This window comes from Tetrao urogallus, assembly GCF_951394365.1.
Source record: "Tetrao urogallus genome assembly, chromosome: 6".
NCBI classification, from domain to species: domain Eukaryota; kingdom Metazoa; phylum Chordata; class Aves; order Galliformes; family Phasianidae; genus Tetrao; species Tetrao urogallus.
This window is the reverse complement of record NC_136819.1, coordinates 53,063,062-53,087,923: the sequence shown is the minus strand read 5'-3', so window position 1 is coordinate 53,087,923 and position 24,862 is coordinate 53,063,062. Positions and strand designations below refer to the sequence as shown.

The window sequence follows — 24,862 nt, the reverse complement described above, 5'->3', positions numbered from 1 at the left end:
TGCTTCCCCATCCTTCACGCGGGCTGCCTCGGGGCTGACTGCAGAGCACTGACAGCTACGTGCACGGCCTTGCGCTTCTCAATGTTTGCCCCCAGCGGCAGAACATTACAAGGGTCTTTTCGGTAAGCGAGACCACAGCTGTTTCCTTAAAAGCACCTACAGAGCGCTCTCCGCTTTCCGTGCGATGCCAGCAGCGAACCGCCCGCCCGTCACGCACAGCGCCCGCCCCGCTATCAGGGAGGACCGGCGCGCGGAAAGGGAGGGCGCGGCCAAGTCTCGCGAGAGCTGTTAGGGCCGGCCGCCGCCGCGCTCCTCCCCGTGCCGGTCCCGGCGAGCGAGGCCTGCGCCGAGGCCGGGCCGTGCCGTGCCGGGCGGCGGCATTGGGAGGCGGGCGGGCCGCGGCCGGGACTGCGGGGCATCATGCCGGGCGGGCGGGTGTGCGCCGCGTGCGGCTGCTCGGAGATCGAGGTAGACGCGGCGCGTGGGGATGCGGTGTGCACGGGCTGCGGCTCGGTGCTGGAAGACAACATCATCGTGTCCGAGGTGCAGTTCGTGGAGAACAGCGGCGGCGGTTCCTCCGCGGTGGGGCAGTTCGTGTCGTTGGACGGTGAGCGGCGGGGCGAGGGGCTGCGCGTGGAGTGGGGCGGGGTGCGGGGTCGGTGTGTGAGGTAGGGACGGGATAGCGGCGGTGCGTCGGGAAACGGCGGAGATGGGAGATGGGCGCAGCGTGATGTGGGCAGGGTCGGCATGGGGGAAGGTGTGGTTTGCGGTGGGATGAATGGAGGAAAGGTATATGTGAGAGGTGGGAGGGATGCTCCGCGTGTGGCAGGTGTGAGCGCACGAGGATCGGAGCTGTGTGAGAGTCGTAGAATCGTTAAGGTTGGCCCAGCTGTCCACCTATTGCCCGCTACTCCCTGTCCCTCAGTATCGCAACCGTGTGTTTCTTGGATGCCTCCCGGGACAGCCTGCACCAGTGCCTCACCACTCTTATGCAGAAGTTTTTCTTAATGTTCAGCCTTATTCTAATGTCCAAGAAGGTGCAGTGTGGAAGGGCTGGGTATGCAGGGATGTTGCTATGTGAAGGACACCAGGTTGGTTAGATGTGACCTTCCCCTGGGTGCCCCAACCCTGGAGGTGTTCCAGGCCAGGTTGGATGGGGCCCTGGGCAGCCTGGTCTGGTATTTAATGGGGAGGCTGGTGGCCCTGCGTGTGGCAGGGGGGTTGGAGACTCATGAGCCTTGAGGTCCCTTCCAACCCTGGCCATCCTGTGATTCTGTGAAATGGGTTTGAGGAAGGAGAGAATGGTGGTGGGAAGGGCAGCACAGCACGTTGGAACCAGAGGGATTGCAGGTGAGGGCTTCTCTAAATGTTGCCTGGTGCTGTTGCCATCTTCCATCTCAGGGTACTGATGCTATATTTCGCTTTTAAGGTTATCAGTCAGTCTTGCATCCTTCACTTTTTCCTGTAGAGATGTGGAGACTACGTTTTAAGGGCTGGTACAGCTTTTTGCCTCCCACCCAAAATTATGCAGGACAGATGGCATGCAAGCTTGAGCTCATTTTGGGAGCTATAAAAAATATCAAGAAGAAAATAGAGATCTGCACCATACTGAGTCTCTTTCTTTCCCCTGGCTGAATTGTACAGTGGTTTCCTAATAGTTTCTTCAAGAGACTTTTTCCCTTCTGTGCAAATTGTGAGATGCTGTAGCTGGCTGCTCCTTTTGAATAGATAGTGTGTGATTCCTCGGTATTGTACAGGTAGTTATCTATTATATGACACCGAAGGAATTTTGGTACCCATGAAGACAGATGAGCACTGTGAGGATAGGTGGGCATGTAAAAGTGGAAACCTGACTGAAGCACATTCCAGCATGCTTATGGTGCTTTATCTGGCTGGCACAAGAGGTGATGGCAGGAGCTTCACTGTGTGTTGATAACAGGTCGCTGTGTGTGTTAATGATTGCGTTTTGGTGAAGAACACAACTCTGAGAACAATGCTGCTTGTGGATTGGCAAAGTTAATGCAAGTGAAGGGCCCTATTTTATGCAGTAAATATTGTAAGGGAGTTTGGCTGAGGGTCGTACATACTAATAAAATTCTCATGTTCCAAGACGGATACTTCTGCTGTGAATAATCTTTTTTCAGCTGATTTTAAATTGAGGAATACACACTAATCTGAAAAGATGTATTTGAACTGTACTAACAGTGTCTTTGTGATGTATGCTTGTATGTTGTGTCAGTATGATGCTGATTTAAGTCCTTGGGAATGGGTAGAAAAATTCCTGTATAAGCAAAACAGAATTCATCCCTCTCTGTGTTGCCTCATCGGAGTAATATCCAGTGGCGTGTATATTTCTTTGCCTCAAATACACATTTTCTGTCATAAAGCAGCAATTTCTGGTAAGCTGTAGCTTTCAGTGATTATTCTGATTACATAAACAGGTTTCTATCAAAGTTCCTGGTTTTTAAACACCTCCTGTCATCCTTGTAGGTTTTTTAGCTCTGTGGCTCTGAAGAATCCCCTGTGTATGAAATGCTTTGGACTACATCTACTTGGGAGCATCAAGCTGCAGTCCAGGGAGACAGCTCTACTGTGCAGTGTTGTGGTGTCAGAGATGCCAGGCTGCTGGTTTTGAGCCCCTGGCACCTGGTTAGGAGGCATGGGTGACTTGAAGACCATTGCCCATGTTTAACAAGGTGTGAGGAATGTCAGGTTCTCTGGTGAGGTGCTGGGAGTTGAGTGGGGTTCTCAATGGCTGAGGAGTTTGGATTTCCTGGTTGTTCAGCAAATTTTGTGAGATTCCCAAACCTTTCTATGCTCTGTGAGAGATTCTATAGCTATTCTACATACACTAGCACACAAATAGATGTCTTTATTCATTATTTATTTTTAATTCCTAAAAACAAACAAACAAACAAACCAGCTGGGTATGGAAAGCACTGAGGTACTGTTCCTTCTCTTTGGTACATCTCACAAAACCTTTTATTTTGTGAAGCTGCAGGTTGAGTATTCAGAATCTTGCATTTGATTGCTGGGGGAGGGAAGAGTCTTGTGCTTCTCTATATTAATGCAAAATCACCTGCCTACATCACACCTTGATTGTAAGGCTGGCTGCTTCAGCACTGTGTATGGGAAATCCCTTCTTTTGGCCTGGAAGGTTTAGAAGAAGGTGTGGGATCACCATTACATTTGCACAGGCAGCGTTAAGTTTAGATATCGGCGTGCCTAGCACAGGAAGCTACAACCTCAATGCTGATGCCTTTCACAGAGGATTGGTACGGCCAATGCTTTCTAGTTTTTCTAGTGGGTCTGTGAGTCTGTGCCTTCTGTTGCTTAGAGAATTTTAACAGCAGAGCAGTGGTGTGCTGGAATTTGAGAGATCTTGCGTAGCTACTGCAGAGAGGTTTGGGAAAATGCCGTCAGTTGGACAAAAGGACAGAAGCAGTGAAGGATGAAATAGGTGGATGTACAGGTAATTACATGGAAAGAATGCTTTTTGGCAAAGTAAATTCATGCTTTTCAGATCTTTTTGGAGCTTTCTAGAGAAACCAGTATTTGGAGAAGCAAGATGATGAGGACTTCCTTTTGCAAATCCATCAGAGCAGAGTAATTACTTAAACAATAAGCACGGATTAGGAATAAATAATAATTCATCTCAGTGAAGTGGCAGTGAAGTTTTACAGACATCTGGGCCGTCTGATCTGGAGAACAACTGAATGGAGTGTTAATGAGATGGGCTGGCAATGCTAAATTATTTGGGCTAGTAAAGACAGTATGGTATAAGGTTGCCATTAGTAGTCTGGGTAGTAGAGTAGCTACTCTGGGAAGCACATGAGATTGAGAGTTGTAGTTTCCTCCGTAAACAGAAAAAAAAAAAGTGTAATAGAGCTAGAAATGATTGAGAGGGAGATGAGGTGATCAAAAGCAGGGTTTCTTGAAGAGCTCTTTAGTGAGAAATGACTGAACAGATTCTGCCTCTTCAGACTGGAAAAGAGGTGATTGAATGGAATATGGTAGAGATCTGTGAATACCGTACAATGTTGTGGCCACAGTGAGCAGTTGTTCAGTGTTGCGTAAGCTAGGCAGCACTAAGGAAGCTACCGGATGGTTTGTTTTGAAGGTAGCAAGTAGGAGGTTCAGAAGCATTAAGAATGGTTTCAGGTGGTTTTTTTCCTTTCATTAAATTGTGAAGCTTAAGTTGTAGACGTTAAAAGTTTTACATGGATTCAAAGTGTTGAACAAACAGAATAGAAATGTGCCATGGCCACTATTAGACATGCTGTTTATGAATTTTGCAGTCCCTCAGCGTTGGATCTGTAGGATCTGGATGATTACACAAGATATATCACAACAGTTTGCACTTAGGTTTTGTGCTGTCTTGCAGACACGTACATCAGTGGTCATTACCGTTCAGAGGCAAGCTACTGAACTAGATAGGCCTTTGGCCTGAGCTGGCACAGCTGTTCTGAGGGAGGTGGTGTTCTTTCTGAGCTTTGCAAAGATACTTTTGAGTGTTTCGACCATTCTTTTAAAGCTTGTCCAAGGGTGTGGTGTCCAGAGGTTTTGCAGTACAAAGATAGGTGTTCCAAAGTATCATGGTTTCTTTCAGCTTGACGTCTGCTAAATGATGAACGCTACTTCTCTGATGTTGATGTTAGATAGGCATGTTCTCTTTTGAAAATGATTAACTAAGCCTTCTGATTTTCTTCTGGGAAGTCACTAATAGAAATACTTACAAGTAGGAGAAAGTCTGTGATCAGGTGTCCAGAAATCAGACTGCAAAACAAAGGTTTATTTAGTGTAAGGGTTACCAAATTGCACGTGCAGTACTTTGTAAAACGACCATGAAATCTTACCCTAACAGCAGCTTGGCTGTATAAAATATGATGTGGTTTATATCATTACATAGAGGGAGATGGACTGTGACAGTGCTGATGAGACACCCTTTGTAGATGGGCATGATCTGTCTGTTGCAATGTAATAACACTCTCTTCAAGATCATGCCCCTTCATTGCTATGGTCTTGGCAATGTCTTGTGAAGAACTTGCTGGGAGATGGGCAGGTGAATTCTTTCAGTAGGGAAGGGACACCCTCTTCGTGCTCTAGAAGGAGGGACAGTGTGTGTCTGTCATCTTCTGGTAGGAAAATCTTCAGAGAACACATGCTTGTGAAGCATTTGATGAGCCCCGTGTGTTCCAGCTATCTGCACTTTTAAATTCTGTTGCAGTGAGGTAAGCGTCTAGTTTCAGGCCTCAATCCTGGATATGTTATTCTCTTGAAACTTTTGAAGGCCGTTCGTGAGTGTGTTGTTCTTGAACTTGATTACAGTTTTCAAGAGTCAGCAGATACTCGTAGGAGAGAGTTGTCATGCACTTTTCAGCTCCAAGAAGCTGTTATTTGCACACAAAATGTTTGAGGCATATACTTTTCCTACTACACAAATCGAATTTTGTTAAACATCTACTTTAGACTTGAGAGCTGGTTCAGACTCTCACAAAAATATTCCAAAATATTGTTCTGTGTCCTTGTACCAGATTTGTAAAGTGTTTGAATTGAAATTCCCCACTTTCTTAACAGAAATTAATGTGATGTTTTTTCCTTGCACCCAAGCTCCCAACAGATTCCTTCTGGTCACGGTTTTTGAATTCCAGCAGTAAAATCCAGCACTATAGTATCTGAGAATAAGCTGTATTTCTATCTCTTAGTTATCCCGTATCTGTGTACAGGAAAAAGGAACTCTACTGAGCCCTTCTGTGGTCTGCAAAGATATTTGGCCACTGTTTTTGTAGAAGGCCAGATTGTTGTACACTGTTTGAAGGCAGCACATCGTCTAATCATTCTTTTACCACATCTGGGTAGTAATGCACCAGCCTTGTGGTACTTGTTGGGAGAAACAGTTTTCACAAATAACTTTGCCAGAGCTTACAGCAAAATAAGTACAAAAGTGAAGAGAATAAGAGCAGGAAGGCTCAACTTGATGTGGATTTTAATCATCCAGATCTCTCCGGGAAGTTTTTCTCTAAAGATGAGAAAGTGGAATTCTAGGGCTTCAATCTGATGCTAATCAAAGGAGATGGAAACAGCCCTATTTGAGGAAGCTGTGCGAGCAATGCAGGGCAAGCTGGAAGACATAACCAAGAAAATATAGCCCAGAAAAATGGTTCTCTGAGGCATGCTGACCTTGTGACCCCAGAAGATCTCATGTCTGGGGAAGCTCAGGTTCTTTTCTTCCAGGAAAAGTCTTTAAATGCTCAATAACTATCTGAAAGAAATAGCATCTGATAAGCTTCTTGGAAACCGTAAGGCAGTCTGAAAATCTGCCTTTTGGAAATGACACGGATCTGTGTGTGCAGTGAGAGCTGTCTCCTTCCAGGGCTCTGACTAGTGTCTGCCTGGGCTGTCCAACCCTGCCTGGACAGGCCCAGGAGCCCAGTTCAGGTCCTGGGGGCAGTCAGCCCCTGTCACAGTGGGGCCTCAGCCAGGCTGATCCTCAGCTCCCTGCAGCTGCACCCAGCCATGGCCCCACCAAGCCCCTGCAGGCTGCTGTCCTGGCCTGGTCTCAGCTGGTGCCTCAGGCTCGGTTTGGCCTTCCTTGGGCTGTGTTTGACCTTGGTTCACCTCACTGAGTCTGATGCTGACCCTCAGCCACAGCCCAGTGTCCTGTCTGGCTTCAGTTCATCCCTGGTCATATAGAGCAGCTCGATGCCTTGTACCGGGGCTCTCTGTAGCCTCTTATAAAATCCGTGTAAAAATTTAAATCATAGTTATTTCCCATAAGCTTTTAACTAGTTCTTAGCATTGGCTTCTCTAACCACCTGCCTAATTTTACAAAGCTTAAGAAACCTCATAGTTTTCAAACCTCTACAGTTGTTTGTGCCAAGGTGAAGGTCTTGCCTTTACTTTATGTTGTTCATTTCACATTAGGCTTAGTCAAGAAGGTTACTGTGGAGTTACACGAAGAAGGGGTTGTTGCTCAGATATTAATCACAGAATGGTTTGGTTGGAAGGGACCTTTAAGATCATCTAGTTTCACCCCCCTGCTATAGGCAGAGATGCCTTCCATTAGACCAGGTTGCTCAAAGCCCCTTCCAGCCTGGCCTTGAATGCTTCCAAGGAGGGGGCATCCACAGCCTCTCTGGGCAACCTGTTCCAGTGTCTCACCACCCTCATTAATTGCTGCTATAAAAAGGTCCCTGGCTTGTAATGGAGGTGGTGGGTTTTTGAATGTTTTTGTCTTGACCTTCTATTTCCAAGTTGGCTAGCTCGTAGCAGCAGAAAATGAAATCGTACGTCCATTTACTCATGGTCATTTTGGTGACAACTGTGGGGTGGAAAAGATAAGGGGGTGGAAAAGACAAACTGGTGGAACTAGGGGCACTTTCTAACTCCAGATAAGGCCTACAGGATATTTTATCCTTGAATTAGTTCTGTGGGGAGCCTCACTAGGAGGATTATGAGGTGATTGTAGGCTGGTTGCTGAAATGGGGCTTGTGCCCCACAGGATTTGACCTGCATTTGGCGTTGGAGATGTGTGACCGTCTTGAACCAGGCTTACAGTTTTAGTGTTGATTACTTGAAATTTCTGTTTGTGTTGGTGGCTTTTGATTAAGAATACATGATAAAATAAAGAATGTATTTGTTATTTGAGGTGTACAATAACTGGTGTGAATTCAAGTCTTTTAACCATTACATAATAATGACTAAGCTGGAAAGTTTTAGGAGAGTGACAATTTGTAAAGGCACTGGTAGAAATGGAAGTCTGCAAGGAGTATTGACAGCATTAGTCCAACTTCAGAGTTGACTCAGGATCAAATGAAGCTCATGGCTCTTGTGCAGCATCTATACGTAAGATTCTCTATCTCCAACTGTACATGAAACTGTAAGATAGCAAGTGGAGGCTGATGGGAAGAAATGTCACTTGTGGGAAGTTACTTGTGTACTTTTGCTCGTAAGGTGAAATGACAGTTGGGAACTACTAGTGCTGAACACAGTAGTTCACAATTCTATGTCTGTTCATAGAATCATAGAATTGTTTGAGTTGGAAGGGACCTTTAAAAGCTATCTATCCAACCCCCTGCAGTGATGAGGTACGCATACAGCTCCATCAGGTGCTCAGAGCCCTGTCCAGACTAAACTTGAGTGTCTCCGGGGTGGGGCAATGGGGCATCCCCACAACTTTGTTAGAACTTCTAGCACAGGAGGTTCCACAGTGCTTGTAAGTAGGCTTTTACCAGTATTAGAATGTCAAGGAAAAGTTTCTTCCTGCTGACTTTTTTTCACGTGAATGGTAATCATCTTACTGCGGAGACCCGTGTGCACTGCTCTGAACTCTGGACATGTACTCATACTCTCCAGTCCCTTGACAAATTTAACATAGTTTACGCATTTGTATAGCTGTGGTATGTTCCATTTTTCAGTTGTGCATATAGAAGCTTACTGTAAGATTCTCCATATACTGCTTCTTTGTCTTTACATCTAGGACTGTTGCATGGACCTCAAGGGCAGAACTTGCCTGCAGTTTGACTTGATCAAAATATTTGGTTCTCTGGGGGTTTGTGGATGTGAAGTGTGTTGAACAATGGAAAGCTGTGGTCAGCCAGCTGGAAAGAAGAGGGGCTACATGCAGGGAGGAGAATGCTGTCCTAAAACTGAAGCTAAGCTTATTAAGTATTCACTTTCTATATGTTCTTTCCTCTAGAATTTGATAGGAAGGACTAATACAGTGAGGCAGTTGATAGAGAGGATGGTCTCTGTATTCGTATCAGATTGTGTTTTTTGTCTGTTGAGTTATGCATGATAGAGGACTGTTATGCGTTTTTCAGTATTTCAGAGGTGGTGGGAATAGGTGTTTTGTTTTAAATTATTAGTTGTTAATGAGTTCTTATGCAGGATATATTGACAGCCTGACATAAAATGTTAGTTACAGTGCAACCTTGAATCCTAAAGTGGATTCCAACAGTGATACGTATGCTTAAAATAAAATCACTGGGATCTGAAAATAAAAGTATCAGCAGAATTCCACTTAATTGCAGTCCAGATTCCTAGAGATGATGTAAACCATGAGTGGTCACGGTATAATTAGCAAAACAGAAGAAAATATGAGTTTACTGGACTTTTCAGACCTTTTTGGGATGTTCAGAAGAGTGGAACAAACTGAAGCAGGTACACAGATTTTCACTTTCCTGATTACAAAACTAATTAATAATCATCTTGAGTTGGGAAGGAAGAGGGGAAATGCATCTTCTTCGTGCAGAAAATAATTACATTTCAGAGAGATGAGCTGATGACTTCTTGCTTCTCTTCTGAAATCCTCAAGGTGGCAATCTTGCATCAGAGCTAAGTGTATAGGGTTGTGGTTTTCTTTTTTTTTCCCCCCAGTGCTGAGTCTTTTACATGCTGTCCTTGTGGTGGCAACAAGCAGTTGCTTGGAGTGCTGCAGATTATACTGCTGTCGGTCGTGTAAATGCTCCATCTTGCACGTAACTTGGATACGGACCATCTTTCATAGACTTGTGCAGCCTTAAATTTGGGTGTGGTGGATGCAACACTGCATTTATCCCTTGGGATGGTAGTTATGAAATAAGCACAGAGATAACTAGCTATGATGCACTAGATTAAAAGTTTGTCTTTATGCTTTTATTCAGCAGTAGCGTTTCAGCAGATGTGGAGCATATATGCAGGCCTGTGAGCTTCCTTGTAATAATGGCTGAGAAAACACATCTTTCAGTCACAGCAGCTATGTGTGTTCAGACGACTTTAATTACATCATTTTGCTGTTGTGGGCATGAGATGTGATGGAACATTGACCTACTCTCCTTTTGATTTTTACTGTTAACTTTAATGGGAAGCTGATTAATTTTTTATGTTGGACTACTGAGCTGACCCAGGCTATCAAACCATTGGTGTGATGCAGTCTGCGTTGTGTATAGATTTTATGTTGGGTCTGTAAGTACGTGGCTTTCAGACAGAAGCTTTTTCTCCTGTCACGTGCAGAAGAAAGGGCTGAAGTTCTTCAGTTTTAATTTTTGCAGGGAAGGATTTTCATAACCCTGATCTTAGCAAATAGCAGGCATACTTCAGACCCGCTTGCAAGCAGCTTCATTCCCAGTCTTCTAGGGGAAACAAAATCTATAACTCAGGGATTAGTGCTTTTTCTTCTCCAGGTGTTGAATGTGGAACTCAGCATTTCGGTGGCTCTCAGGAAATTGCCCTTTTGCTGCAGGTACCCAAGTAGCAGCTCTTTGCCCCCTCTATATGGGAGGATGTGATCAGTGCTGTTTCTGCTGTCATCTGTTTGTCTTTCAGAGTTGTCACAGAATTCAACCTTTGCTTGCTCTTTTTACATCTTGAGGAATATTTCTTTCGTAGAAAAGCTGAGTGGCGTGTATTTCTTTGCTGGCAAGTCAATAGAGCAAAACAGAATTGGCCAAGGTGCCAGGGCCTGACCTGCACGTGGCAAGAGTAGCAGATGTGAGGATGGCAGCTGTTGGCTGCAAAGTAGGTAGGCATGGTGCTTCAGCACTGCGGTAATGACGGGGGTAGCATGCTTTGTGTTGAAAGGGACATTTTGAGGTCATCTAGTCCAAACCCCCTGCTGTGGGTGTGGGGTTTTGGGATGGATCTGTCTGAGCTTTGTCCAAGTGTCATCAAGTTTCCAGGAATATCATGGAATGGTTTGGATTGGAAGGGACTGTTAAAATCCTCTAGTTCCAACTTCCCTGCTTTAGGCAGGGACGCCTCCCTCTGGAGCAGGTTGCTCACAGCCTTATCCAGCCTGGCTTAGAACACCTCTAGAGTGGTCCATTGGTCCATCATCTTTGGTTCTCCTTGTCTTATGCCTCACTGTATCCTGCTGAGAGGACTACAAAAACTGGCAGCTGTACTGCTGAGCTGGCTGGGATACCTCTCCATGCCTTCCGTTGTCCAAGCAAAAATGATAGGTGGTTGGATTTGATGGTCTTTGTAGATCCCTTTCAACTCCACTGTTCTAATTCAAAACTTCCACAGTGTCCAAAGCTAACTGGAAGAGGAAGCAAGCCTTCAGTGAAGCACAGCTTGAGAGTTGTTTAGTTTCCAAAAATAACGGGTAGATGACGGTTTGCCTTGGGAGGCACCACCTCCCTGAGGAGGGTATTTGCGTTGGCTTAGGGAAATGTTAGTGTTAACGTTGAAGACTTGGCAGGCGGTACTTGCAGACACCAAATACTTCTCGGATGTGGGGTGTTGTTTTTTTTTTTCTGTCTTGAAAGCTGAATGTGAAAAACCAAGAGCCTGTTTAATTCACTTCTGAAGTTGTAGAGGAAAAATAGAAAAGGTCAAGAAATGTAAAAACTTCAGTTAAGCTGGAATGTTAATATGGTTGTGCCTAGCGATTGCTGTTCCTTTTCTTTGTACGTCTCTAATGACTGGCTCTGTAGGGTTTTTATTTGGTCTCTAAATTAATTTGATGATTTCACAGATTTCTTTTTTAGTCTTTTTTTAATAGTTTCTCTTATTACCCAGCTGTACAGTTGTGTTAATGGGTTTGGTTTGCATTCTCCTTGCTAAGATTAAAGCTGATGGTGAGACTTCACAGCATTAGTTGGCAGTTGTGAGAGGGTTAGTCCCCAACAGACTTGTTTGCTGTCGATTTTTCAAAGCCAAGTGCTAACTCAAGCTGTACAGTGTTTCCAGTTAACTAGCTGAGAAATGGACACGTCAGTTCTGATAGCAGAGCTTGTCTTTCAGAATGCTCTGTCAGTATCTGCTGCGGACTCTATGGCTTTGAAAGAAAAGGCTTTTAGACCAGGCCTAAAATGGTATGTAATGAAAGGGATCTGAACAGCTGAAATCTCATCTTAATCTTCTTTTGTGATCTTTCTGGATTTCTGCTTCTGAGTAAGTTAATTTTTTTAATAGCATTCACTGCCATATGACTGTTAGCTTCTCATCAGTAACGGAGACGTGTAAAAGTGCAGTACAGCCATTTTGACAACGATAGTCCATGGAGTTTGATATTTTTATGTATTCAAAGAGGAGGAGGACTGTCTGAATGTTCTGAGGTGATGTGGCCAGGAGGAGGCAGCTGCCAGGGGTGCCTTTGGCCAGCTGCTGTTTCCCCAGCTGAAGGACCTGTGAGAGCCCATCCTATAGCAAACATTGATGTGAGGGGAAAAAAAAATTGAGAGTAGGAAAGAAAATTTCTGAAGATTTAGATTTGTTGCTGAGGAAAACGTGCATAAAACTGTTGTCGCCATCTCTGTATTTTTGCCAGATAAACCAATAGTATAAATTGTGTGCCAAAACCTGTGTCAGTGCCGGAGTGATGTGGCAGTAATCCCTGTTTTGCCAGATCCTTTGCTTTGGAGTGTTCCTGGAAAGGAGAGATGCTGTCTGTGAGAGCAGCAAGGTGTGCAGCCTGCAGCAGTCCCAGGGCTGGGAGGCCAGTGTCTGCATCCAGCAGGGAGGTCACCACCCAACATTTTCCTCTCTAATTAGGATGTTGAAGTACTTAAGCTGTGGGGCATTTATGTGAGAGCTTCTGATTATTGTGTGTTGAAAGGCTCTGTTAATGAAGCAAAGGTGAAGTCAGTTTCTGTTGTGAACAGCATAGAAAACCTAATTTAAAGGCTGTATGGAGAAAACAGCTTGGAAGGCTTGCAGAAGATTGTACTAGAATATAAGCTTTTCTATTTTTTCTCATCAAGATGTTTATTACATGCTGCTCAGAGACTAGTCAGGAGAATCTAATCAGAGGCTGCAGTTTCTCCTTTGCTGGGCCCACTCTGGAGGTGCCTTATGCAGGTGTGTGGCTGCAGTGCCCTGAGATGCTCACAGGTGTAACACTGGGAGCCATAGCTACAAGAACTTGAGGAGAACTGTAGGCATGGCAGGAAATAAGGTGATGTTTCCTATTCTGAAGGGCAGACTGAAGTGCAATTACCAACAAATTACTGGTTTTCAATCTTTGCAGCTTGGCTTTTTGGTCTCTCTGTTAAGCTGATCGATTCTAGCATCCTGCATGAGGAAGCCTGATTATTTAAAAAAAAAACAAAAAAACCCAAAAAAAAACCAACAAAACTTTCTGCTTTAATAAGAGACTGTTTCTGTCCTCAGTAGTTTAATTCCCTGCTCTGCACGATTCGTTTGCATGAGTAGCTCCATTGACTCCCAGAGGACTCTGCATTCAGAGTCTCAGCGTTGGCACAGATGCATAAACCAGCCTCTAGTTTGTGCTAATTCACAAGGCAGACTTATTTTAGACTCCAGCCTTTCAGGGTGTAAACGTAGCAGTTCCAGACTTGCACATTTTGTAGCCTAAGCTTCTCTCTGCGTGTCTGATGCTGAACTGTAGTTATTTTAAGTGTGTGTTATGTCTATAGTAGCCTACACTCTTAGTATTGAATGTTAACCATGTTTTTATGTGCTGTAGTGCTAGTAATCAGCTATTAAAATTCTGTATTGAATATTTTTCAGACAAAAAATACAATTAAGAAATTTTCTTGTTTTACTTGGAGCAATATTTTACAACACTGATTTTTGTTTTCTGCCCCAAATAAGGAATGCAATGTTTTTAATTGGAGCTGAGACTGGGGAGGTCCTGAGGGGGAACTGAGTGGCACAGGGCTCGCGCTCCATCTTAAGTCCTTTAAGAACCTGACAGAGTTCTCCTTACTGTAATCTATCATCTTGTAAATTATACAGATACAGAGCACAGTGGCCCATTAAGTTTGGTCTAGTGTTTTAATTCAGGTATTGCATTTGACATGTTTTTGGTTTTTTTCTTCCTCAATAGGTGCAGGCAAAACACCGACTTTGGGAGGAGGATTCCATGCGAATCTGGGAAAGGAGTCACGAGCACAAACTCTACAGAATGGTACTTGCAAGCTTTAATTCTGTTGAAGTGACTTTTTTTTTTTTTTTTAATTAACATGATTGATTGCAGTAAATTTATAGTTTTGAATGTGACCTCAAAACCTTGGGAAGCCACTTGCTAGTCAGTAGTAGGCAAGTCAGCATAGTGCTGATTTTACATTGTGTTCTCATTTGGTTGCCATAGCTGATTTATGAGGTCAGGTAGCTGGCTGACAAAGGGTAATGACACCTTACAGTACTATCAGTTTAAAAGAGCTTTTTCAAGGTTGATGTGCCCATTGCACTTTTTTATTCTTTCTCAACTTCCTGTGGCTTTATATTAAATTTCAGGGTTCCTGTGGTGCTTTATGCATGTTTATTTTTAACTATGAATGCTCAAATGCTTTTGTTTTTATGTAAGAGCGAAGCAGTGCACATATAGTAATCAATACCTGTAGTAACACACTTAAAAAATACTTGCATTCTTAATAGGTGACCCTTGAACAGAGAAAGGAAATATGGAGAAAGGTTCTGGTGTCCAGAGAATGTTTGTTCTCATTACAAGCTATACATTTCAATTGAAATCTTCTTCATGTACAGTCTTTGAAGAGAATGAATAAAAACAGCTTGTATTCCAGAAATGGTCTTCCAGTTCCTTCCAATTTGCTGATGTTTAACAGTGGACAGAAGTTGTCTTTTTATAATTAATACTCTTGTTTCATAACTCCTGGAGATGACAGCTGATGGACTGTTATATGAAAGATGTAGGAGCTGATGTGTAATTAAGCAGGGGATGTAGTAGCACTATAGCAGTGAAGCTTTGTTTTGGGGGGGGGGGGTATTTTATATAAAGGCATTTTCTTCAATTCAAATCTTAAACATTACAACTAAACCATAAGGTCTTGGGTGATGCTGTGTCTGCATAGATATCAGATCAGTGTTATGCTTTCAATATTTTGTCTGCATCATTACAGAAATGGTAAGATTGATCTGCGGTATTGAAATATACTCAGATTGCTTTGATCAGCCTTATGCAGCTGTTTGCTATCCAGACTGTTTTATTCTGCTGTTTGTACCAAGTATCAAGCCCTGTTTATTTGACAAAGTAAGTCTCATGCTTTGTGAGCAGGTTTCGGTGTCATGTTTGAAATGGCTGTGAATTCTGAGAGTGTCTGTATCAACTACACTGGAATGGTGGAATAAAACCACTAGAACACCTTTTATGGTATTAGAATTGTCATCTCATGAAGGCATTTTAATTGTAGCTGTAATTTTGTGCAGGCATTTTAATAATAAATTGGTTGTGTGTAGGAACTGCTCAGTTACTTGACTTTAATTGTAGAAAAATGAAACGCTGAGGTGAGAAAATGCTGTCATCTTGTTGGGAGTGTAGGCATCATTTAAAAACCCATTTCAGTAATTGGAGTTAAACCAAATGTGGGCATTATTCTGGAAGCTAAACCTGCCTTCTTTCCTGGCTGGACTTCTGGGGATGTAATACGTCTGAGCATCTTCCGTCACAACAGGTTTTGTGTGTGCTGCACTTCTCGGGATCCCTCATTGTATGTAGTGTATCAGAGAAAGATATCATAGATATTGTTTGAAATGAAATTGTCTACCAAACCATTCACAGAGGGGAAAATAATTCTTTTTAGCTTTACCTCTTTGAGGCTCTTTATGGTTTTCCTTCTTCTGTGGCTATCTGTTATATTAAAAACAACAACAACAAAACAGTGAAGGCATTTGATCTTTGATTTCTGAGGCCAACCTGAATTTGTCACGCTGCCAATCTGAGAAAGTTTCTTTCCATGAGCTTGTTTTGTCCTGGGCACGACAACAGCAGCTGCAATTGCAGGTAGAGCAATCGGGGCTGGAAGGGCCCTTCCCTCTGCTGCTCTATCATGAGATGGTTGTCTGCTGCATTTAAACACATTTTTAGCTTTATGTAGTTCTTAATTACAAATTGAGCTGCGACAATGAGATTATAGAATCTCACCCTGTCACTCTGTGCCCATGATCATGATTTTTTTAAATTGTGTTAATATCCATTGTATTTGCACTTGAAAGCGTAGCAAGGTAAACAAACTTACTGTGTATGTCTAAAAGAAAATGTGTGAGGCTGTTCATTGTGTAAAGCTGAGGTGCACTGATAGATGGCTGTATTAAAAACAATCAGCTCTCCCTGGAGTACTGTGCTGATCAGAAGAATTACTGTGCTAATTATTTATTTGCTGGTATTCTCAGTGTGCTTGCACTGCCAGAGTTCTCCAAGTTGCAGATGCAACGAGCTGCTCTCAGGGTGAGTGTGCAGCACGGCTTGTAAGCGCCCTTCCCATGACTTCTAGGAGGTCTGTTCCTCGGGATCCACTGCTGATGCTCAGGTCAGGGCTTTAGGTCAGTGTATACATACACGATTTTCTTCCATGTGGCGCTCTGCATAGGTTGCTGCTGAAAGGAAGAGCCAGACAGGGTGGGAAGCAGCAGCGGGCGGCAGAGCTCCGGAGCTTGTCCCCAGTGTCTGAGAGCAGCTGGGAGAGGCGCGTGTGTGGTCTGGGAGTGCTGGCAGGTCTCTGAGCGTGCCTGCTCTGCTTGCCAGCAACCTGCAAGCTTGACATGATCCGGGGAAAAGTCCAGCAGCGAAGCAGGAACTTGTTATTTCTTATGAAGAAAAAAAAACCGCAGTCCCCCTGCTACTTTCCCTTCCTCCTCCATGTAGCTCGGGCCAAGTTCTTCCCATCTGTAATGTCTGTCTTTTCAGGGGAGGTGAAAGGGAGGTGGTTTGGCCTCACTGTCTCTTATTTAATCTCTAGTAAAGCAGCTGGGGTTGGCTAAATGTATGATGCTGCTGGTTTTTGAGGCTTGTAATTAAAAGACGTTCAGAATTAGATGAAAAACAGTTTTTCATTAGAATACCTAAAGTAATCATTTATGTGGATTTTTTCTTTTCCTTTCATTTGAAAGGGAAGAAATGCCACAGTAAAATCTCCATACAACTGCTGAACACTTCCAGACTCTCCTGCAAAACCATTATTTTGTGTGTTGATATTTACATGTATGTTCTCAGTGCAGCCATGAGCAAACCCTTAAAATTTTACAGTTTCCAGGTGTGTAAGGATGTCTCGTACACAAAGCCAGTCTCTGTAACACACACGCCTTTGCTTTCTTTTTCTTTGCTATTTATAAGGTGGTGGTGCATGGCAGTTTGTATTCTCTGCCTTTTTCTACTGAACCAGCTGATGTTTGTGGGAGTTTGGTTGGGAATTGGCTGCAGTTATGAAAACGGGAGTCTTGTTTATACTTGTTAAAATATGTATGCAAGGAAGGCTTAATACTGTTGTGTTTGTTCATCATCAGTTTGGTTTCCAGTGTGCTGTTCTGTGCTGACTGAATGTGTGAAGCTCCACCAGTTCCTTAATTTCAGGCCTGCAAAAATGGTTCACCTCTGGTGATATAGAGCTCACTTTTGCCTGTAAGAGTCTGCACATCCATGGGATGGTACAAAGAGGTGTTTCAGCTTGCTTTATAAGGTTTGAAAAAACAGCCACAAGATGCTGTTTCTGTGAGAAAGTAGAGTTGCAAATAAAATACCAGCTCAGAGAGGGAACCTTTGACAAGACTTCTTTCTTTGTTGTCTGGGCTTCTTCAAATTGCTGCAGTAGTGCCCAACTTTTATGGGTACTTACAGGGCTGAAATGGAGAGTTCTGTCTCTTTAAATCTTATTTTACAGCTCTGTGCTGCATTACATAACCTCTCTAAATAGCTGGTTTATTCTTGCTTCCTTGCAGGCAATCTGCTCTTGCTATATCCACGTCAGATCCATAGTTACAAGGGAGTTGTTCTTGACTTGGAGCTCTGATGCTTTCAATAGTCTTCAGTGGCCAAAAAGAAAAGGGAGAGGGGGAGGAAGGTCAATGGCATGATTATAAATCGAAAGCTTCAGTTGCAATTTTGGTTAAAACTAAGTTTGAAGATCGCAGCTGCATCTAGCTTAATCCAATTTCTGAACTGTTGCACTGTGTTTTTAATCATTTCTTTAAATGAATGTGTTTTCCCTCAGTCCTTCTACATGCCAAAATGTAGCTAACAGTATTTTAATCCTAAATAGGGAGGCATTTCTGAAGATGTTTTTTAATGCATTTTTGCCTGTTTATATGTGCACTATTTGCTTAATTCTTTCACATTTGTTGTCATCGGCAATTTCATAGCTAGTTTATCACAAGTGATTATGGAAGATAAACTTCCAACCAAAACTATACGGTGTGAATTAAGCCAGAACAATATATTACATGCATGAAGAACAGATGTAGCCAAAGGAGAGAAATGGAGAACACGTCTTAATTTAACAAACGTAAAGGAAGGGAGTAGAGGACAGTAGAATCATAGAATGATTTAGACAGAATGGATCTCTGGAGGCTCACAGTCAAAGTGGTGGCTGTGAAGTTGTGTTAAGCTGCTCAGAGCCCAGTGCAGCTGAGCTTTGAGTATCCATAAGGATAGATATGATGCAGTCTCCCTGGACGACCTGTTCTTAAGCTTGACCCCCCTCAGTGAGAAGATTGTTTCCCTTGTATTTAATGTGATTCTTACCTCTTGTGCTTTTGCTTTGCACCTCCAACAATTCTATCTCCATCTTTGTAACCTCCCACTGAGTAGTTGAAGATGCCACTAATACTTTCCCCCAAGCATCTCTTTTGAAGACTGAACAAATTCAGCTCCTGGCCTCACATCATGTGCTCCAGTCTCCTAATCATCTTAACAGCTCTCTGCTGGACTTGTTCCAGTATGTCAGTGCCTTTCTTGTGCAGAGAAGTCCTGAACTGGACAAAGTACTCTAAATATATACTCACAAGCATTGACTAGGAGATAATAATCCCTTCTCTTGACCTGCTCCCGATACTTTTAATAATGCATCTCTAGTATGGGCTAGTATGTAGATCTAGCCTTTGTCACTGCAGTTAGGTGCTGCAGTCATGTTCATCGTTTTGTCCAGGAGAACTCCAGATCCTTTTCTGCCAACCTGCTCCTTACCCTGTTCTGTTGCCTGTGATTCTGTTATCACAAGTGCAAAAGAAAAAAAGAAAAAAATTGTTTGCCTAGTTGAGCAACAGTAATATGGCTTGGATTGTAATTATGGAACGCCTAATCTGTGCCATTTCTTGTCCTTCTTGCATTCATTTCTGTTGTGATACAAGCTCGTCCTTGCATCTTCACCATCAGTTAATACTCTCATTTTCTTTTGTTGCCTCTTCAACTAACCACTGCTTGAAGTTCTCCTTTTCTGCTTTTGTCTTGTATCCTCCTTCCTTTATTCACTGAGGCTTTGAGAGATTATTCTTTTAGCCAGGCCATTGCTTTGATCTTACCCTCTGATCAGGCTAACGCCTTGTCTCTTTATGAGTCCCTTGTTATCATTAACAACTCCTGTCTGATTAATTTTCATCTTTTCTTTTGATGTGTCATCTTTCTTCGTGCCTCCTTGGAGAGGATGTAGGGCCTCTTTCTCTTATTTTTGGGTTGATTTTTCTCCCCTGGTAAAAACTTCTTAATTCCTGACATACCTCTTCCATCCAGTCCCATGTTGTGGTTTGTGCTGGGATTTAGCTGGCAAGCTTTAGATGTCTTTGTGAGCTTGTCATCTTGAATTCCATTCAGGGTCTCTAAGTAGAGGTGGACAGATCGAGAGTGTGATTAATTTTGCCCAAAAGGAAGTCATATGACTCATTCTTCTAAGTGCCTGTTTCTCTTCTCCCACTGAAAGGAAGTCTAGATAGACTAAGCTCAGATGTTCATCTCTGCTGATAAGAGTGATGAATCCTGTGCTTTGCCATCTGTGTTTGTGGATCATTTTCTCGACACAGACTTAACATGGCCAGAACTGAACTTCTGAATCACATCCCGCTGTCCTGCTTTTTGCATGTTAACAAGGTCAAGCTTCCTCCCTTTCAGGTTATGCACATCTTTCCATCTTTCTGTCTTTAGGCCCATCTTCTCTGCTCTGGTTGGGTCTCAAGACTTGCATACACTTGCATACATGTAACACTTGCATGTTGTTTCTCGCGCAAATGGTCTGTTGACCTTTGCTCTTCCTCTTTGATCAGAAGACACTGCAGAGTCAGGAAGGCTGGCAGCTTGTGACTTGGGATGTTCAACCTTTGCTACCTCAAACTTTTTGTGGAAGAACTTTCAAAGGAATGCTTTTTTCCATCCCTTTTGCCCTTTTTTCATTTGTGCTCACTGTTACTTGTCACATAACCTTTCAGCAGGGAACGTTTCTGGTGTTACTGGGCTGCTCTGTGTCTCTGTAGATATTCCTGGTCCTGTGTACTGATGCAGGCTCCGGTAGGTCACAGAAGTATGGCCTGATGGTGGCCTCCTGATGGCTGAACTTCAGGCTTTCTCAGTAGCTTACACACCTCTCAGAACTTCAGATTAATGTATTTCCCTCTACTTTTTCTGTTACTCTTAGGGAGACATAGGGTTTGATTCAGAGGCATCTGAGGGTACCAGACTTGGACTGGCACTGCTGTTCTGTATGCAGCCTCTCCAGCACACGGTGTATCTATCTCAGATGGCTCTGCTCCAAGGTCTCCAGTTACTTACTGAGAGACCCGTCAGGTTCATCAGCTGATGTGGGACAACCTTTTGGCTAGGGAGTGACTGATTGCTTCCTACCTGACTTCAGATTTGAAAAATTTTGAGTGTTGGCTATTCTTGAATGTGTTTTGATAGAGAGTGATGAGTGATGAATGAAGTAGCTGTCTCAAAGGCGTCTTCAGCTTTTGCTATGCTGCTTTGTCCTCTCAGGATTTCTAGTGAAGAGGGGCTGGGATCCTTTAGAGCAGAGGATCTGCTGGAGGTACTGTAATGGTAGGATTTTGCCATGAGGATGACAACAGCATGTTGAGCACAGCATGCCAGCTGACTGAAATACACAAACCAGCCTTTACTTTTCTTACTTACTGTTCCTGTGTTCTCTTGTCCTCAAAAAGGGAAAGTTGGAAAAGAGGTCTCCAAAATCTGTTGGAGGTATTGATTTCATCTATACATGGTCTGAGGACAATCTCTGCTGCTATTTTCTATTAATTGTGAAGATTGTTCTTAAAATTGAGAAGAAAAATCAGTCTTAAGAGTTAACAGATGCCCTCTATTGTCTTAATTAAAAACAAAAACCTCTTAGTGTTCAGTGCTTTGAGCTGGCCTGGCTGTGGCTGGTGTTAAAGGCATCTTTCATGGTTCTTTTGCTCTTTCTCCTCTCCTGTCTCTGTTCTGTCTCTGTTCTGTCTCCTGCTGTAATTATTGGCTGAGGGCAAGCAAACTGTTGTGCCAGGGAAGCACAAAGCTCTACTTCTTTTTGTCAGTACTTCCTAAAATTACGTACACTCATGAAATTTTGTACTTGGGTATTAAGATTTTTGGTGTCTTGTGGCTTCAGAATTTTCCCTGTTAACTCTGACAGTTTCTACGTGACACAGAGTGGGACAATACGTATCACATTTGCAGGATTCACTGACAGAGATTTATCTCCCTCCAGCCTGTGTAGGTAATTGGAACCTGTCATTTCTCTTGAGAGCAATCCCTTAAGTAAAGATGGTTTATCTAGTGGGCTAATGTTTTTTAAAGCATTCGCTTTCTATAGCACTGTTCAAGAGGAGATGGGCTCAGATATGAGTATGCCTTGCTTGCTACTTGCACGCTGTCACAGAAAACAAGTAGCTGCCTTTCTCTCCACCCCTCTCGTAACATCTCCCCATTTCTGTGCTGCCTCTTCTGACCAGCTTCTGAATTAAACCATTCTAGCTTTGGAAAGTTTTTAGACAGCTTTAAAATACACCTCAAATAATGGAGCTTTGATTTCAATTCTATGTAAATGCCACTCTTTCTTTTTATTTATTGTGAAAATATGTCACTCACGGCATAAGACTTTTTAAATAAATGCTTGAAGATGATTTTTGGAGTGTTTGTGCCATTTGTAGGCACTGTGACACCAAACCTGATTGGGAGAGTGTTTTCTTTCTTTTCAATGCTGTGCTCTGACAGCACTCAGTTCCTCACTTGGTGTGTTGAAAGCACTTTTGTGTTTTTTCCCTATGAAATAAGGTGGAGATCTTGCAACACAGCACTGCAGCGTTGTCTCAGCCTGAGGATTTGAAAGTGTGCTTTGCTGCTGGTGGTGGTGCAGTTCTCTGGATGTTAGCTTCTCTTAAGTAATGCCCACAGCCTTGAGCTTCTGGACCCCTCTGCCATGGGATTAACAAGTAGCAGAGTGATGCAGTGCCTCTGTACACTGGTTTTTTTTTTTTTTTTTTTTTTTTTTTAGAAGGACGACTGACTTGCTCATGTTCTTGCAGATGTGTTTTGCTCTCTTCCACTTGTGGTTATGCCATGATCCTGAGCTGCTTTTTCCTTGTCATGGTTCATGGTGTGAACATCGGGTGCCCTTTGCATTGGAATCACTATGTGTCTGTTGGTGGGGACCCAGCTGGCATGACCTCCTGTGCTGGGTCTGACCATGCTGGCATACTGTGTGTGACTCTGTTGTTGTGACATCTGCCCAGTCTCATCTAGCATGAGAAACAAGGCACTATTAGGTTCTGTACTAAGTATGCAGTATGCATTCAGTCTGAGGATCCCCCAGTGTCCCCGTAAGTTGCGCAGTGCAGCAGCACATACCTACATCCATCTCCCACTTAAAAAAAAAAAAAAAGGCAACCAAAAACACCCCAGGAAAACAAATCCTTGCCAACCAGGAGAACTGTATATGCATATTTGTAAGCTGGATGGTCTCTGTGACTTGCTGCATTTGTGTGGGTGGTTGTGTCAGCCTGGGAGCTGACATGCCGTGGTGCGTGGGTGACAGTGAGGTGTTGTGTTGAAGAGCTGGGAGCTCCTTGGAGTGATGTTGCCATCAGAAGCCTTCATTTCAAAGAGCTACCGCTCTGCCGTCTGGTTCTGTGATAAATGTATGTAGCAGCAAAGCTACTTTGCTCCCTGCCTTCTATCCCTTCAGCCCTTTCTACTTTGCTCTTCTAAGCTGAAGCTAGGGCTCAACAACCCTTGGCTGGGGTGATGCATCTGTTTCACTATGACAGTGAAAATATTTGGCTTTCATGACCAAAAACAAAAAAAACCCAAACCATCTCTCTTTTTTTTTTTTTTTCCCCCCATTTTGCCTTTTTTTGTTGCACTCCTCTGTTTGCTACTGCAGTGGATGAGAAAACGGATACTAAAGATCACAGAATCGTAGGGTCTGTTGAGTTGGAAGGGACCCTTAAAGGCCATCTGGTCCAAATCCCCTGCAGTGAACAGGGACACCTACAGCTCCATCAGGTGCTCAGAGCCACATCCAGCCTGACCTTGGGTGTCTATAGGGATGGGGCACCACCACCTCTCTGAGCAACCCATGCCAGTGCCTCACCACCCTTCACTGTATCTCTAAATCTCCTCTCTTTTAGTTTGAAACTATTCTCCCTTGTCCTGTCACAACAGACCCTGCTTAAGGGTCTGTACCCCTTTTTCTTACAGCCCCCCTTTAGATGCTCAAAAGCTGCTCTCAGCCCTCCATAAAGCCTTCTCTGGACTGACAATCCCCAGCTCCCAGCTTGTCCTCACAGGGAGGCGTTCCTTCCCTTGGGTCATTTCTATGGCTTCTTAAACCAGCTTTGCTGCAGGGGAGGCTGAATGCAGGACCACGTTGTTAGGTAGGTTTTTTTAATAGCATGTATTTATAATCCACTGTCCTGTTAGGCTCAGTCTTGCACAGTCGGTGAAGGAAGGTGTTTTCTGTTCTTCTGGCTTGACTTAATGTCAGTGGGAAGCTTTTTAGAAGCGTTCTGTTCATTGACTGCTGCTAGCAGATGGATGCTCTCTGCTTGAAGTGCCTCAGGCCTTTATATCTTCTGATCCCCCCGCCCTCCTCCCAGCACACACCCTGGAGCGTGCAGGCTGTGCTAATTTTGTCGCAACTTAAAAAGGAATGATGAAGAAGAAATGGTCTCCTCTAATAGAATTCGTGTCTCTCGCTACGTCTTCAGGGAGTACTTTTTCATTTGAGGATCCCTAAGGATTTTTTCAGCAGCATGTGTTAGCTGTTCTGCCGTACTTCACCAGAACAGCAGTAAAATTCTTAATGCATTCGGACCCAAATGCTAATTCTGTTTATATATTAATCAATTCAGAACATACAGCATACGTGACACTCAGTTTGATTTTTCAAGTGATTTTAATAAACTAGGCTTGGCTGTTTCTAATTCTGGGGTGGCCTTTTGTCTGGATGTGCTATAAACGAAGCCATTAAATAAACAGTTCATTAACCTGATATGCTAAAACATTTGAATGAATTCCAGAATTTCACTAATTTGGCTGTTGCTGTCTCAAGAGCTTTTCCCTCACTTACCAATAGGAAAATAAAAATCAGCAGATGCCAGAGTTGAATTTAGCTCTCTGTTCTCTTTTTTGCAGAATCATAAAATGTTACTATATACTAAAAAAAAAATGCATGTATTTCTAGTTAAAAATAATGAAAATTATACGGACTCAGAATTAAAATGTTCCATACTGATCACTGTGCCTTAACTTCGCTGTGCAGCATTTTCAAGGCACTCGCTGAGATCAGCAGGTGGTGCTGTGACACCCTGCTTCAAAACCCTTCTCTGAAAAGTTCAAATTCTGAAAGAAAACGCTGTTGTCAGAGTTACTGAACAGTAATTTCGTGGGAGGAGTGGCAAGAAAGATCGTTTCTTTAATCAGGTCTTTAAAGTTTTTCCTAAGTCATTTTTTACTTCTAAAGTTATACGTTAATTGCAGCCTTAAAGTTGTTTTTTTCCAAAAGTCTTGTGGAAGTGGCTCTATGCAGATAAACTGTGGATTAGGAAATCATGAGTTTAATGTTACAAACTGCTCTTTCAGGTGAAGATTTGTATTATCCTTTTGTACTTTAGCAAGTGAATAATTTAGGGCAATACAGGTGATGCAGTACTGATCCGTGTCGATGGAAGCTATGCAGGTAAAAAGGAATTAAGGCTGAGTAAC

The 24,862-nt window shown here is 43.2% G+C and overlaps 1 protein-coding gene across 1 annotated transcript in view; it reads left to right on the top strand.

The window, feature by feature from the left end:
- Positions 1 to 420: 420 nt before the first annotated feature.
- BRF1 (BRF1 general transcription factor IIIB subunit) overlaps positions 421 to 24,862 on the top strand; it is a gene marked incomplete at both ends in the record, with an annotated part of 159,671 nt that continues 135,229 nt past the window's right edge. The window contains 2 exons of the mRNA XM_079537219.1: positions 421 to 607; positions 13,775 to 13,855. Coding sequence (XP_079393345.1) covers positions 421 to 607; positions 13,775 to 13,855 — 268 coding nt within the window. The remainder of the gene's footprint in view (positions 608 to 13,774; positions 13,856 to 24,862) is intronic.